At 33.7% G+C, this 15,629-nt stretch overlaps 1 protein-coding gene across 1 annotated transcript; it reads right to left on the bottom strand.

Annotated features, from left to right (window-relative positions):
- Positions 1-11,266: 11,266 nt before the first annotated feature.
- On the bottom strand, positions 11,267-15,269 carry LOC133612649 (induced myeloid leukemia cell differentiation protein Mcl-1 homolog). The gene is made up of 3 exons (XM_061970260.1): positions 14,847-15,269; positions 11,908-12,158; positions 11,267-11,825 (listed from the first exon to the last, which is right to left on the bottom strand). The coding sequence occupies exons 1-3, from the start codon at positions 15,121-15,123 to the stop codon at positions 11,709-11,711; spliced, it is 645 nt and encodes a 214-aa protein (XP_061826244.1). The 5' UTR covers positions 15,124-15,269; the 3' UTR covers positions 11,267-11,708.
- Positions 15,270-15,629: the final 360 nt, after the last annotated feature.

The following is a 15,629-nucleotide window of genomic DNA, read 5'->3' as shown; positions in this document are numbered from 1 at the left end:
ATATATATATATATATATATATATATATATATATATATATATATATATATATATATATATACTGTAGATAGATAGATACTCACCCATGATAGATAATGAAGCTTGTTGTCATCAAGTATCTTGTATCAGTGTGCATCCCAGTCTACCAGTATTTATACAGCTCACACATCTATGACACAACACACACCCCAAAACATCCTCACTCTACCACACCCCCAACCACACACACCCACACACACACAAACCCAGCATGACCTCTGACATCACTTCCCAAAAAGACTGCTCTGCCGGTATCTGCATCCTGGTGTGTGTACACGAGCGTTAGCGTGGTCATTTTTCAGACATACTGGACTCTTTGTTGACACACTTCTTAATGGTGGTGTGTTACTGTTGTGTTACTTTTTGCTGTCTACTAGTCAGAACTTATTACTCTTCACTGGGGTCAATGTTTTTTCCCCCCCCGCTAAGACACACACATTAAAGTACAGTAAATGACATACCGCAGGTCTAAAGTGTGTTTGCTTGCATTTAATTTGAAATGCAATGCAATTTTTGTATTTATTAAAATATAATAGGGCTAGATTTATTATTATTTTCTTTATTTAGCATAATTCTTCAGCTCTACTCATGTCACATCTCTGCAACCTTCAAAAAACAAAAATAGATGGATATTATAATATTACATAATATATGTGGATATTATAATATACACTTATGTATTGTTGAATTGTTTTTATTTATACCTGTATATTTTTATGTTTTTATTCATGCAACTTCATGTGTAAAATTAAAAATACAAAATATCAACATATGTTAAATACTAATTCATTATAGTTATTATTTCAAACTTGCACTTTGACTTGAACTTAAACTTTATGCTTTTCTATTTAAAGAAAAAATATTATGACTTCATTATCTTAAAATCTAAATTAGTTTTCTGAAAAATATTTAACTTTATTCTCAAAAATAGGCACTTTTATTGATTAAAAATATGCAACTTTATTCTACAAAATAAACAACTTTATTATAAAAAAAATAGGCAATATTATTATAAAAATATGCAATTATTCTTAAATATGTACTACTATATTCTAAAAAAATCACTTTATTGTAATTTGTATTCTAAAAATATATATTATTTGTATTTTCAAAAGATTACAATATATTCTCAAAAATATACAACTTTATATTCTCATAAATACACATTGTGATTTTTTTTCTCTTAAAAATATACACTTTTACTGTCAAAAAACTAACACTTTATATTTGTGAAGTTAGGTCTCTCTATGCAAATTTGCAAAAATACATAACACATAAAATACATCTTCATTCTACCAAAATCTTTTTTTCCCCTGAAAATATGCAAAATATGCTTTCGTCATGTAAAAGCTACACCATTTACCATATACATTTTTTCTTTTCAGTGTGGTCTTAATAGAGTACTTCTTTGGTAGTAAGTAGGCTTATCTTTTTTCTAAATGATCATTTCATCAACAAAACGTGTTATGCCTCACAGGCTCATAAAAATATTTAAGTGTAATCGCACTCTTTGCTAAACTAATAATGTTTTAAAAAAAATCATCAGTTACTTTATGCAAAACTGTATTTGAAAACCCTTTAATATAAACCCTCCAATTCATAATGTTGATTTAAATATAGTGTCATGTCCTTTCTGTAACACTACTTGCAGTTTCACCCACTATTTGTTCAATGCTGAGACTATTTTTACAAACATTTCCCAAACTATTGCTGGCTATGACTTCAATTTGACCGTACTTTATCTCTCAGTGCTCACTCCTGCCTGTTATGGTAAACGGTTTGACTGGAATGAGTCAAAGGCCGTTGACCGTTGCACACTGCTCTTTTTTTAATTGCACCATCATCGTTTCTATATTGCTTTTTATCAGCTTTATCAGAATGACAGAAAACAATTATTCACATAGTTTATTTCACAATAAGAAAACATTTGCCAAATAAACATCCAATAGAGAACAGAAAGAAATAGCAATTATTTTGCATTTGACACTAAGTGTCATGTGGGCTTTGTACCGAGGATGTCGTTGTGGCTTGTGCAGCCCTTTGAGACACTTGTGATTTAGGGCTATATAAATAAAGATTGATTGATTGATTGAAGTCTCTCACACTGAAACCTTCCTTTCAAGCAGTGATCAACATCAACAGCTTTATCCAAACGAATAGAATAGAATAGAAAGTATTTTATTGATCCCTGGGGGAAATTCAGCACCACAGTTCGCTCACAATAAACAATAAACACTTTGGTATTTTTGACATGTGAATAAAATAAATACAGTCTATTATACAGCATTATTCACATGTGAATTATATAAATACAGTCTGTTATACAGCATTATTCACATGTGAATAATATAAATACAGTCTATTATACAGCATTATTCACATGTGAATAATATAAATACAGTCTATTATACAGCATTATTCACATGTGAATAATATAAATACAGTTTATTATACAACATTATTCACATGTGAATAATATAAATACAGTCTATTATACAGCATTATTCACATGTGAATAATATAAATACAGTCTATTATACAGTATTATTCACATGTGAATAATATAAAAACAGTCTATTATACAGCATTATTCACATGTGAATAATATAAATACAATCTATTATACAGCATTATTTACATGTGAATAATATAAATACAGTCTATTATACAGCATTATTCACATGTGAATAATATAAATACAGTCTATTATACAGCATTATTCACATGTGAATAATATAAATACAGTCTATTATACAGCATTATTCACATGTGAATAATATAAATACAGTCTATTATACAGCATTATTCACATGTGAATAACATAAATACAGTCTATTATACAGCATTATTCACATGTGAATAATATAAATACAGTCTATTATACAGCATTATTCACATGTGAATAATATAAATACAGTCTATTATACAGCATTATTCACATGTGAATAATATAAATACAGTCTATTATACAGCATTATTCACATGTGAATAATATAAATACAGTCTATTATACAGCATTATTCACATGTGAATAACATAAATACAGTATTATACAGCATTATTCACATGTGAATAACATAAATACAGTCTATTATACAGCATTATTCACATGTGAATTATATAAATACAGTCTATTATACAGCATTATTCACATGTGAATAATATAAATACAGTCTATTATACAGAATTATTCACATGTGAATAACATAAATACAGTCTATTATACACCATTATTCACATGTGAATAACATAAATACAGTCTATTATACAGCATTATTCACATGTGAATTATATAAATACAGTCTATTATACAGCATTATTCACATGTGAATAACATAAATACAGTCTATTATACAGCATTATTCACATGTGAATAACATAAATACAGTCTATTATACAGCATTATTCACATGTGAATAATATAAATACAGTCTATTATACAGCATTATTCACATGTGAATAACATAAATACAGTCTATTATACAGCATTATTCACATGTGAATTATATAAATACAGTCTATTATACAGCATTATTCACATGTGAATAACATAAATACAGTCTATTATACAGCATTATTCACATGTGAATAATATAAATACAGTCTATTATACAGCATTATTCACATGTAAATAATATAAATACAGTCTATTATACAGCATTATTCACATGTGAATAACATAAATACAGTCTATTATACAGCATTATTCACATGTGAATAACATAAATACAGTCTATTATACAGCATTATTCACATGTGAATAATATAAATACAGTCTATTATACAGCATTATTCACATGTAAATAATATAAATACAGTCTATTATACAGCATTATTCACATGTGAATAACATAAATACAGTCTATTATACAGCATTATTCACATGTGAATAATATAAATACAGTCTATTATACAGCATTATTCACATGTGAATAACATAAATACAGTATTATACAGCATTATTCACATGTGAATAACATAAATACAGTCTATTATACAGCATTATTCACATGTGAATTATATAAATACAGTCTATTATACAGCATTATTCACATGTGAATAATATAAATACAGTCTATTATACAGAATTATTCACATGTGAATAACATAAATAGTCTATTATACACCATTATTCACATGTGAATAACATAAATACAGTCTATTATACAGCATTATTCACATGTGAATTATATAAATACAGTCTATTATACAGCATTATTCACATGTGAATAACATAAATACAGTCTATTATACAGCATTATTCACATGTGAATAACATAAATACAGTCTATTATACAGCATTATTCACATGTGAATAATATAAATACAGTCTATTATACAGCATTATTCACATGTGAATAACATAAATACAGTCTATTATACAGCATTATTCACATGTGAATTATATAAATACAGTCTATTATACAGCATTATTCACATGTGAATAACATAAATACAGTCTATTATACAGCATTATTCACATGTGAATAATATAAATACAGTCTATTATACAGCATTATTCACATGTAAATAATATAAATACAGTCTATTATACAGCATTATTCACATGTGAATAACATAAATACAGTCTATTATACAGCATTATTCACATGTGAATAACATAAATACAGTCTATTATACAGCATTATTCACATGTGAATTATATAAATACAGTCTATTATACAGCATTATTCACATGTGAATAACATAAATACAGTCTATTATACAGCATTATTCACATGTGAATAACATAAATGCAGTCTATTATACAGCATTATTCACATGTGAATAACATAAATACAGTCGATTATACAGCATTATTCACATGTGAATTATATAAATACAGTCTATTATACAGCATTATTCACATGTGAATAATATAAATACAGTCTATTATACAGCATTATTCACATGTGAATAACATAAATACAGTCTATTATACAGCATTATTCACATGTGAATAACATAAATACAGTCTATTATACAGCATTATTCACATGTGAATTATATAAATACAGTCTATTATACAGCATTATTCACATGTGAATAACATAAATACAGTATATTATACAGCATTATTCACATGTGAATAACATAAATACAGTCTATTATACAGCATTATTCACATGTGAATAATATAAATACAGTCTATTATACAGCATTATTCACATGTGAATAACATAAATACAGTCTATTATACAGCATTATTCACATGTGAATTATATAAATACAGTCTATTATACAGCATTATTCACATGTGAATAACATAAATACAGTCTATTATACAGCATTATTCACATGTGAATAATATAAATACAGTCTATTATACAGCATTATTCACATGTGAATAATATAAATACAGTCTATTATACAGCATTATTCACATGTGAATAACATAAATACAGTCTATTATACAGCATTATTCACATGTGAATAACATAAATACAGTCTATTATACAGCATTATTCACATGTGAATTATATAAATACAGTCTATTATACAGCATTATTCACATGTGAATAATATAAATACAGTCTATTATACAGAATTATTCACATGTGAATAACATAAATACAGTCTATTATACACCATTATTCACATGTGAATAACATAAATACAGTCTATTATACAGCATTATTCACATGTGAATTATATAAATACAGTCTATTATACAGCATTATTCACATGTGAATAACATAAATACAGTCTATTATACAGCATTATTCACATGTGAATAACATAAATACAGTCTATTATACAGCATTATTCACATGTGAATAATATAAATACAGTCTATTATACAGCATTATTCACATGTGAATAACATAAATACAGTCTATTATACAGCATTATTCACATGTGAATTATATAAATACAGTCTATTATACAGCATTATTCACATGTGAATAACATAAATACAGTCTATTATACAGCATTATTCACATGTGAATAATATAAATACAGTCTATTATACAGCATTATTCACATGTAAATAATATAAATACAGTCTATTATACAGCATTATTCACATGTGAATAACATAAATACAGTCTATTATACAGCATTATTCACATGTGAATAACATAAATACAGTCTATTATACAGCATTATTCACATGTGAATTATATAAATACAGTCTATTATACAGCATTATTCACATGTGAATAACATAAATACAGTCTATTATACAGCATTATTCACATGTGAATAACATAAATGCAGTCTATTATACAGCATTATTCACATGTGAATAACATAAATACAGTCGATTATACAGCAGTATTCACATGTGAATTATATAAATACAGTCTATTATACAGCATTATTCACATGTGAATAATATAAATACAGTCTATTATACAGCATTATTCACATGTGAATAACATAAATACAGTCTATTATACAGCATTATTCACATGTGAATAACATAAATACAGTCTATTATACAGCATTATTCACATGTGAATTATATAAATACAGTCTATTATACAGCATTATTCACATGTGAATAACATAAATACAGTATATTATACAGCATTATTCACATGTGAATAACATAAATACAGTCTATTATACAGCATTATTCACATGTGAATAATATAAATACAGTCTATTATACAGCATTATTCACATGTGAATAACATAAATACAGTCTATTATACAGCATTATTCACATGTGAATTATATAAATACAGTCTATTATACAGCATTATTCACATGTGAATAACATAAATACAGTCTATTATACAGCATTATTCACATGTGAATAACATAAATACAGTCTATTATACAGCATTATTCACATGTGAATAACATAAATACAGTCTATTATACAGCATTATTCACATGTGAATAATATAAATACAGTCTATTATACAGCATTATTCACATGTGAATAATATAAATACAGTCTATTATACAGCATTATTCACATGTGAATAATATAAATACAGTCTATTATACAGCATTATTCACATGTGAATAACATAAATACAGTCTATTATACAGCATTATTCACATGTGAATAATATAAATACAGTTTATTATCAAAATAACAGAAGAAGCAGTGACTTCCAAAGTCTGCCGTTGGAGGCCACTGAAGGCCTGCATCTCATATTTTGTTGGACGATGGCATATTATATATATATAAAAATTAAAAAAACATGGATTAAAAATGTCCTGCTTCACAACATTATAAAAAATGATTAGAACCACACTGGAAAGACATCAATTACAAAGATACAAGTGAAAAACAAAAGGGTCTCTATGCAAAAAACAAAAAGAAATGGCCTTAGCAAGTTAACATTGATATTGTAAAATAGTTTCAATAAATATCAATGTACTTCCATCCATCCATCCATTTTCTACCGCTTATTCCCTTATTTATTTATATATATTATATATATTTATTATAAATAATTGTCAGAAGATAGACTACCTCCAAAAAATGGGGGCCAGAGGGGGTTGCGGGGGATTGTTTTATGACCCGAAGTGAGGGGGGTTTCTGACCCCCCAGGAAGTGAGCGTGGCTTCCACGTACCCTGTAAAAAAGGGAGGCCCAGTGGTGGATTGATTTATACATAGACATCTTATAAGTAGACGCAGCATTGGCTGCTGTGACGCGAGAAATCGGGCCGCCATCTTGAAGTGGTGATGAGGAGCCGGCGAGCAGCCTAAACTGACAGTTGACAGGTAGAAAACAAAGATGCTAAACTGACAGTTGACAGGTAGAAAACAAAGATGCTAAACTGACAGTTGACAGGTAGAAAACAAAGATGCTAAACTGACAGTTGACAGGTAGAAAACAAAGATGCTAAACTGACAGTTAATAGGTAGAAAACAAAGATGCTAAACTGACAGTTGACAGGTAGAAAACAAAGATGCTAAACTGACAGTTGACAGGTAGAAAACAAAGATGCTAAACTGACAGTTGACAGGTAGAAAACAAAGATGCTAAACTGACAGTTGACAGGTAGAAAACAAAGATGCTAAACTGACAGTTGACAGGTAGAAAACAAAGATGCTAAACTGACAGTTAATAGGTAGAAAACAAAGATGCTAAACTGACAGTTGACAGGTAGAAAACAAAGATGCTAAACTGACAGTTGACAGGTAGAAAACAAAGATGCTAAACTGACAGTTGACAGGTAGAAAACAAAGATGCTAAACTGACAGTTGACAGGTAGAAAACAAAGATGCTAAACTGACAGTTGACAGGTAGAAAACAAAGATGGATTTAGGACTTTATCTTTGGAAGGTAGGGTCTGAAGGAGGTCTGCGCTCTTTGTCTTTTGCTAGTAACAGAATGAAATACAATAAATAAAGAGGGTCATTTTTAGACACCCCAGTATTAAATATGTTAAAACTTCCATGCACATGACTATGTAGTAAAATATAATATTGCATAAACATCCATGAATAACATTACTGGTGAAACGTCAGATGACATTTACATTTCATGAATCAACACGACAGTAATGCAAGTTGACAGCAATTTCATTGGAAAAGTATTGTCAACTATTTCACTAGTGGGTGTGGTCATCCTCCTCTTTACTGACAGTCATATTTCAATGAAACCAGGTCTTTTGCTGACCTCAGCATATTGATCACACCAAGATGCCAACAGAATCGCACGCTTGTGAGGAAGTGACGCGAGCACACACACACACACACACACACACACACACACGGGAATGTAAATAATGTGACGCAAAAGGAAGTTCTTTGTTGTTTTCAACATACGTTTATACACACCTGAGTCAGCAAAATTAGTCATATTAGGACCAGAGGAGGCATTTATTATATTCAGGCTTACACAGGCAAGAAAACCTCCATCTCCAACAACTTTGCATGATAAGGTAGCTGAATAGTGTTTAAATCACAAACTTTTAAGGTGTACTGTCGGCCAAATAACATATATTCAAACACATTTGTATTTCATCTTTTACAAAACAGGCCTGTTAAGGTTGGTTGCACATATTATATTCCTATTTGTCAATCAGTTATTTAATATAAACACACTTCTCCATATGTTTTGTACTACACTAGACTATGTTTAGCTATGATTGAATGCCGTATGATTACATAGTGTACGGTAGTCATAAGACTTAGAGACTTAGACTTCCTTTTTATTGTCATTCAAATTTGAACTTTACAGCACAAATAAGAACGAAATTTCGTTACATAAGCTCATGGTAGTGCAGGATAAAAAAGCAATTAGGTGCATATATAAATAAATAAATATATATAAATAATATATATAATATACGTATGTATAAAATAAATACATATATATAAATAAATAGATTACTGTACAGATAAATATATTGTACTTTTTCACATGCTTCCACGTTTATGGATGTATGTTATATTATCTTTTTCATTCCAGCTAGTTAATCCATTTTGGGGGGAGTTGAGGGGGCATAATTTAATTATGATGCATTCAAGAGTCTTATGGCCTGAGGAAAGAAGCTGTTACAGAACCCTGGTCAGGCAGCGGCTTTTTGCGATCTCCTGGATAGGAGGAAGAGGAGTCCTGACGTCCTCACCACTCTCTGGAGAGACTTCCAGTCTTGAGGCATTGCAGGCTCCAGTCCAGACAGAGATGCTGTTGGTCAGCAGGCCCTCTATAGTGCCTCTGGAGAATGTGCTGAGGGAGGAGGGGAGCTGTGCTCTGTTCATCCGACGCAAAAAGTGCATGCGCTGCTGAGCTGTTTTTACAAGAGCTCCGGTGTGTTGGGACCAGGTTATATTGTCAGTTATTTGCACCCCCAGGAACTTGGTGCTGCTTACTATCTCCACCGCTGTGCCGTTGATGTAGAGTGGAGTGTGGCTGGACTGGTGCTTCCTGAAGTCAACGATGATCTCATTGGTCTTGTTGACATTCAGGACCAGAGGCCGTATTTATCAAGCGTCTTAGAATTACTCCTAAGAAGTCTGCTAAGAGTTGACTTATGAGTAAAGAAATTCTTCGCTGAAAGCTGCACTTAAAAGTTAGTTATCAGGCGTCTTACTCACGCTTTCAGCGAAGTGTAGGACTGAATCTTAAGTGTCACACTCAGAGCTGAATTACGACATTACTATGAGCCGTAAACGGAATTTTAGGTGACGTCATTTCTGTGTCCATAGAAATGACCAATCACGGAAGGGAATCCCTTGTCTAAGAATAAAGAAATATCTTAGAAATATTTAAGTGGACAATGGGAGTGTATATTTTGACAATAAACTACAAAATAATACAAAACAAACAAACAATATTGGCAATGAATCAAAAATAAATGTTTTCTTTTCTTTCCAATTCATTTTCCCAGTGGCGAGATATCGAAGCATTGTGATGACCTTTAGTTCTGCTGCGTGATGTTGCTGATGAGATGACGCCCCTTATTAAATCTGTGACAAAAATAATACCCGCTCTGTCTAAACGATACCGTTTGATCAGCTGCTCGTCATCAAACAAAGCCAGGACATCCTTCCGCTCCCTGAACGTTCACGCACGTCTCTCTCGCCTCAGTGCCATCCCCCGCTGGCAACTCCTAACCACTTAGGACACCTCTGAAGGTCTCTTAAATATCGTGGAGGGTAGGAGTGATTCTTCGACTTAAGAAAGTTGATAATTAGCTTTTATTCTTAAGTTTGAGAGTAGGACTAAATTTCGCAAATTCTCAGGACTTAAGTGTAAAATGGCACTCTAAGACGCTTGATAAATACGGCCCCAGGTTGTTGGTTCTGCACCAGTCAACCAGATGTTTCACCTCCTCCCTGTAGTCCATGTCGCTGTCACGGATGAGGCCCACTACTGTCGTGTCGTCCGCATACTTCACAATGTGGTTAGTAGTGGACCTGGCGCAGCAGTCATGGGTCATCAACGGTAACAGCAGTGGACTCAGGACGCAGCCCTGGGGGGAGTGTATATACTCAAGTCATGTTCATCTTGAATGACACCGCCCTTGTTTTTTATTATATTAATTTAAATTAACTGTGATCTATACAGTTTAGTATGCTTATTTTCATTTGTACTCAATAATTGCACTAAAGTTGCAATTATCTCTCCTCCAAATATGTGATCATTCTGATTACCTAATTCCCCACAACACTATTAAGCTTGGTGTGATATGTATTTTAAGTTAATTGCTAACAGTGTCAGTAATATGTACAGTAGGATGTCGTTTATGGGTCAACCACTAACCCTACAATCATTTATTTAACAGATAGACAACTGACAAATTGATTTCATTTTCATAGTTTATTCATTCATTCACATTAAGAGGGAAGCTCACAGTAATATTGAGCACATTTCAATTTTAAAATAGACTTTCATTAGAAATACACTGTGAATAAAAGATAAAGTTAGCTTCAGTGCAAATACCTTTAAAACAATAAATATAAGGTGCAATGAACAGATAACAAGTGCTGTTCTTTTGTAAAATAAATCTTAAACTACATTAGCTTCGGTGCAAAGATGAATTTGGTCAAACAAAAATAATGTGAAATGAAAAAAATAAACAATGGTGTGCTTTTGTAAAACAAACAGTCATTTTGAAACATTCTGAGAATAAATCTTGTATTAAGTTAGATTTAGTGCAAACGGAACGCAAACATTGTTGCACATGGATTGTCAAACTATTTTCCTCTTGTAAAAAGTCCAAATGAGGCGACAAAAGTGTCAGAGTTTACCGCAACCAAAGGAGCAGCACAGCAGCAATACTGGCCATTCCAACAAAGGTCAGGAGGGAGTTGATCACAGCACACTCTGGATCAGCTTCCTGGAAGAATTCCACAAAGCCGTCCTGAGGAGACAAAAAGGTCAATGGGATGAGTTGTGGAGTGGTGAGGAGCAAGGTCACATGACACCATGCTGCTGTTACTTACCCAAGAGTTGTGCTCCACCAGCCACATGCGCTGGTGTGAGAGCAGGTAGGAGGAGATCTCCTGGGCCACCATCTCCACACAGCACACTCGCCCCTTCTCCTTCAGGTACAGAGACACCACGGCTCCAAAGGCCATCAGGCTGGCGATGCGACCCCAGTTGGTGATGCCGTCTGCAAACATACTCTGGGACACTTCGCTGACAAAGGCCATGTCGTTGCCTCTTTGGTCCAATGACAGCTGCTGGATGATGCCTTCAAGAGAGATGGAAACCTTATTAATTACCATGCTCCTGTAGCTTCTTCTTGTATTGATTACCTCAGTGTTTCTTATACATTCATTCATTCTTTATTTTGTAGCGGTCTGCCACAAACTTGACACCAACTGCTCCCCACTCATCTGTGCATGCATACAGTTTGAATCCCGGAAAGTGTGCATTGAAGGACTCTCACGTGAGTACAATCACTACCCTAAAAATAACACAATATTTTGTCTTTTTTAATACACATGATTCACACTACAAACAATCACATGTATGATAAGGTGAGGCGGCCGGCCTTTATTATGGCTTTAAAAACCCCCACCACAAATGGATAATTAGATTGGACAATATAATAACTGTAGTATTGTATTGTCACAGTCAGTACACAACACGTAAGAGGAGGTCACATCGATCCATAAATTGGCGGTGTCAATACCAAGGGTAGTATACAGTATCAGACTCAGTACATGATCAATACTTGAGTGATTAGGTTGATAATTGCTTTCCTCAAAATATCTGTTTTGTTTTGTTTACAAACTCGGTTAAAAGCTCCCGTGAAATGTAATAAAAGAATAAGGAAAATGTTTAAATATTGCGTTGATATTGTTAAACTGTTAATAGCACCTCCCGGTAAATACATGTGATTGGTATTGGCTAATCTTGATCGTTATTGGCTGCAATAACCCTAATCGAAACATCCAATTGAATATGAATATATATATATATATATATATTCAGCACAATCCCATTCGAGATCAGACAAACATTACAGGGAGACAGAACAGGATCGCTGACGGGTCTGCCAACTTCCGGCGCCCCTTACGAAAAAGGTGAGATACAGGTAAACAATGGGGGGTGGGAGGAGAAAAAAAATCGGTCTAAGCCTGGGCCCCTGGAGAGGGGGTACAGACTGAGGCCAAGGGAAAAGACAACTCATAGCCATAGCACACATCCCTCTTACATGTGTGTAAGAGGGAAACATCAAAGGACATTAAAAGAGCAGAGCTGATGCAACCAGCCACTTCTACATACTTACATGAATAAAAAGTAAAGCCTAGACCTCACTATACTGAACCAAAATACTAAATTTGTACAATTTCTTCAAATGCTCAATGTTTGAACAGTGTTGTGAGCTCATCACTCAGGCTGTTTCATGTTTAGAGATAACGCTCTTTGATGTGGGTATTCCGTTAAAAGTTACATGATGACGTCACATTTACGTGCCCCACTAACGCATGTGTATGTACTTTAAGATGCAACTATTTGATGATTTGAATATTAATTGCACGCTTTGGAAAATAAGTATACATTGGGGATGTCCGATAATGGCTTTTTGCAGATATCCAATATTCCGATATTGTCCAAATCTTTAATTATCGATACCGATGTCCACCGATACCAATATATACAGTCGTGGAATTAACACATTATTATGCTTAATTTGGACAACCAGGTATGGTGAAGATAAGGTCCTTTAAAAAAAAATTATATAATAAAATAAATTAATTAAAAAAAAATTCTTGAATAAAAAAGAAAGTACAACAATATAAAAACATCCATCCATCCATCTTCTTCCATTTATCCGAGGTCGGGTCGCGGGGGCAGCAGCCTAAGCAGGGAAGCCCAGACTTCCCTCTCCCCAGCCACTTCGTCCAGCTCCTCCCGGGGGATTCCGAGGCGTTCCCAGGCCAGCCGGGAGAGATAGTCTTCCCAACGTGTCCTGGGTCTTCCCCGTGGCCTCCTACCGGTCGGACGTGCCCGAAACACCTCCCTAGGGAGGCATTCGGGTGGCATCCTAACCAGATGCCCGAACCACCTCATCTGGCTCCTCTCGATGTGGAGGAGCAGCGGCTTTACTTTGACAGTTACCGGTACATAGAAACTAGTAATTAATGAAAATGAGTAAAATTAACTGTTAAAGGTTAGTACTATTAGTGGACCAGCAGCACGCACAATCATGTGTGCTTACGGACTGTATCCCTTGCAGACTGTATTGATATATATTGATATATAATGTAGGAACCAGAATATTAATAACAGAAAGAAACAACCCTTTTGTGTAAATGGGGGAGGGAGGTCTTTTGGGTTGGTGTACCAATTGTAAGTGTATCTTGTGTTTTTTATGTTGATTTAATAAAAAATAAAAATACATTTTAAAAAAACAATACCGATAATAAAAACCGATACCGATAATTTCCGATATTACATTTCAAAGCATTTATCGGCCGATAATATCGGACATCTCTAATAAAAAGTAAAGCCTATAGACCTCACTATACTGAACCAAAATACTAAATTTGTACAATTTCTTCAAATGCTCAATGTTTGAACAGTGTTGTGAGCTCCTCACTAAGGCTGTTTCATGGTTAGATAACGTTTACTTAGCTCTTTGATGTGGGTATTCCGTTACAAGTTACATGATGACGTCACATTTACGTGCCCCTCTAACGCGTGTGTATGTACTTTAAGATGCAACTATTTGATGATTTGAATATTAATTGCACGCTTTGAAATTAAGTATACATATTAAAGTGTACTGACAGAAGTATTCCATTAGAGAGCAGGCTAGTAGACATTTAAAAATGGCGTCCAGGCTAACTGTACGACGTTAATAACGGACGTTAACGGTTGAGAGAACCTTCAAACAACGACACCTAACGTACGTGAAACGTCCACTTACCATTGTAGACGAACCGGTGCTTGTCCACCAGGTTTGTCACCACCCTTTTTGTCAAAGTCTGGACTTTGCTTGGCGTCCAGCTCGCTTTGGACAGCCCAGTGAAGTCGCTGAGAAAGCGGCTAATGAGCTGCCTTGTGTCGCTGTCCAGCGAGCGGCCGTCAGCATCCCCGCAGGCTCCCGGCCCAACATGCGGCGACACGGAAAGTCCCACGCAAGAAGTTAAACGGCGTGAAACTCCAGTCGTGACCTTCCGTGTGATACGGCCTGTCCTCGGCATCGTGTTGGTTAAGATAGTCTCTTCTTGGCGTGAAGAAAACAGGAAAGTTCCGTCTGCCACAAGTTGATGTCTCTCGTGTCGTCAGAGTATGCTTGAGCATGTATTTAAAAGTGGCGCTACTTCGACCGTTACAAAGACGACTTACTACTTCCCGTCCGTCACTTCCGGCTTCATATTTCCCAAAACTGTATATCCATCCATCCGCTTGTCCACTTCGGGGAAAAAAACATATTTTTAAAACGCGTCAAACTTTTATCAAATAAATGTATTTTAAAAGTGACCGAGTCTAAATTATAGAATTTATTTTGCATGTTAGCATACTTGCATACTTGCCAACCTTGAGACCTCCGATTTCGGGAGGTAGGGGGCGTGGTTGGGGGCGTGGTTAAAAGGGGAGGAGTATATTTACAGCTAGAATTCACCAAGTCAAGTATTTCATATATCCATCCATCCATTTTCTACCGCTTGTCCCTTTCAGGGTCGCGGGGGTTGCTGGAGCCTATCTC

Source organism: Nerophis lumbriciformis, linkage group LG10 (assembly GCF_033978685.3).
Source record: "Nerophis lumbriciformis linkage group LG10, RoL_Nlum_v2.1, whole genome shotgun sequence".
Lineage (NCBI taxonomy): Eukaryota > Metazoa > Chordata > Actinopteri > Syngnathiformes > Syngnathidae > Nerophis > Nerophis lumbriciformis.
The sequence above is the reverse complement of the archived record's forward strand: the minus strand, read 5'-3'. Positions and strand labels throughout refer to the sequence as shown.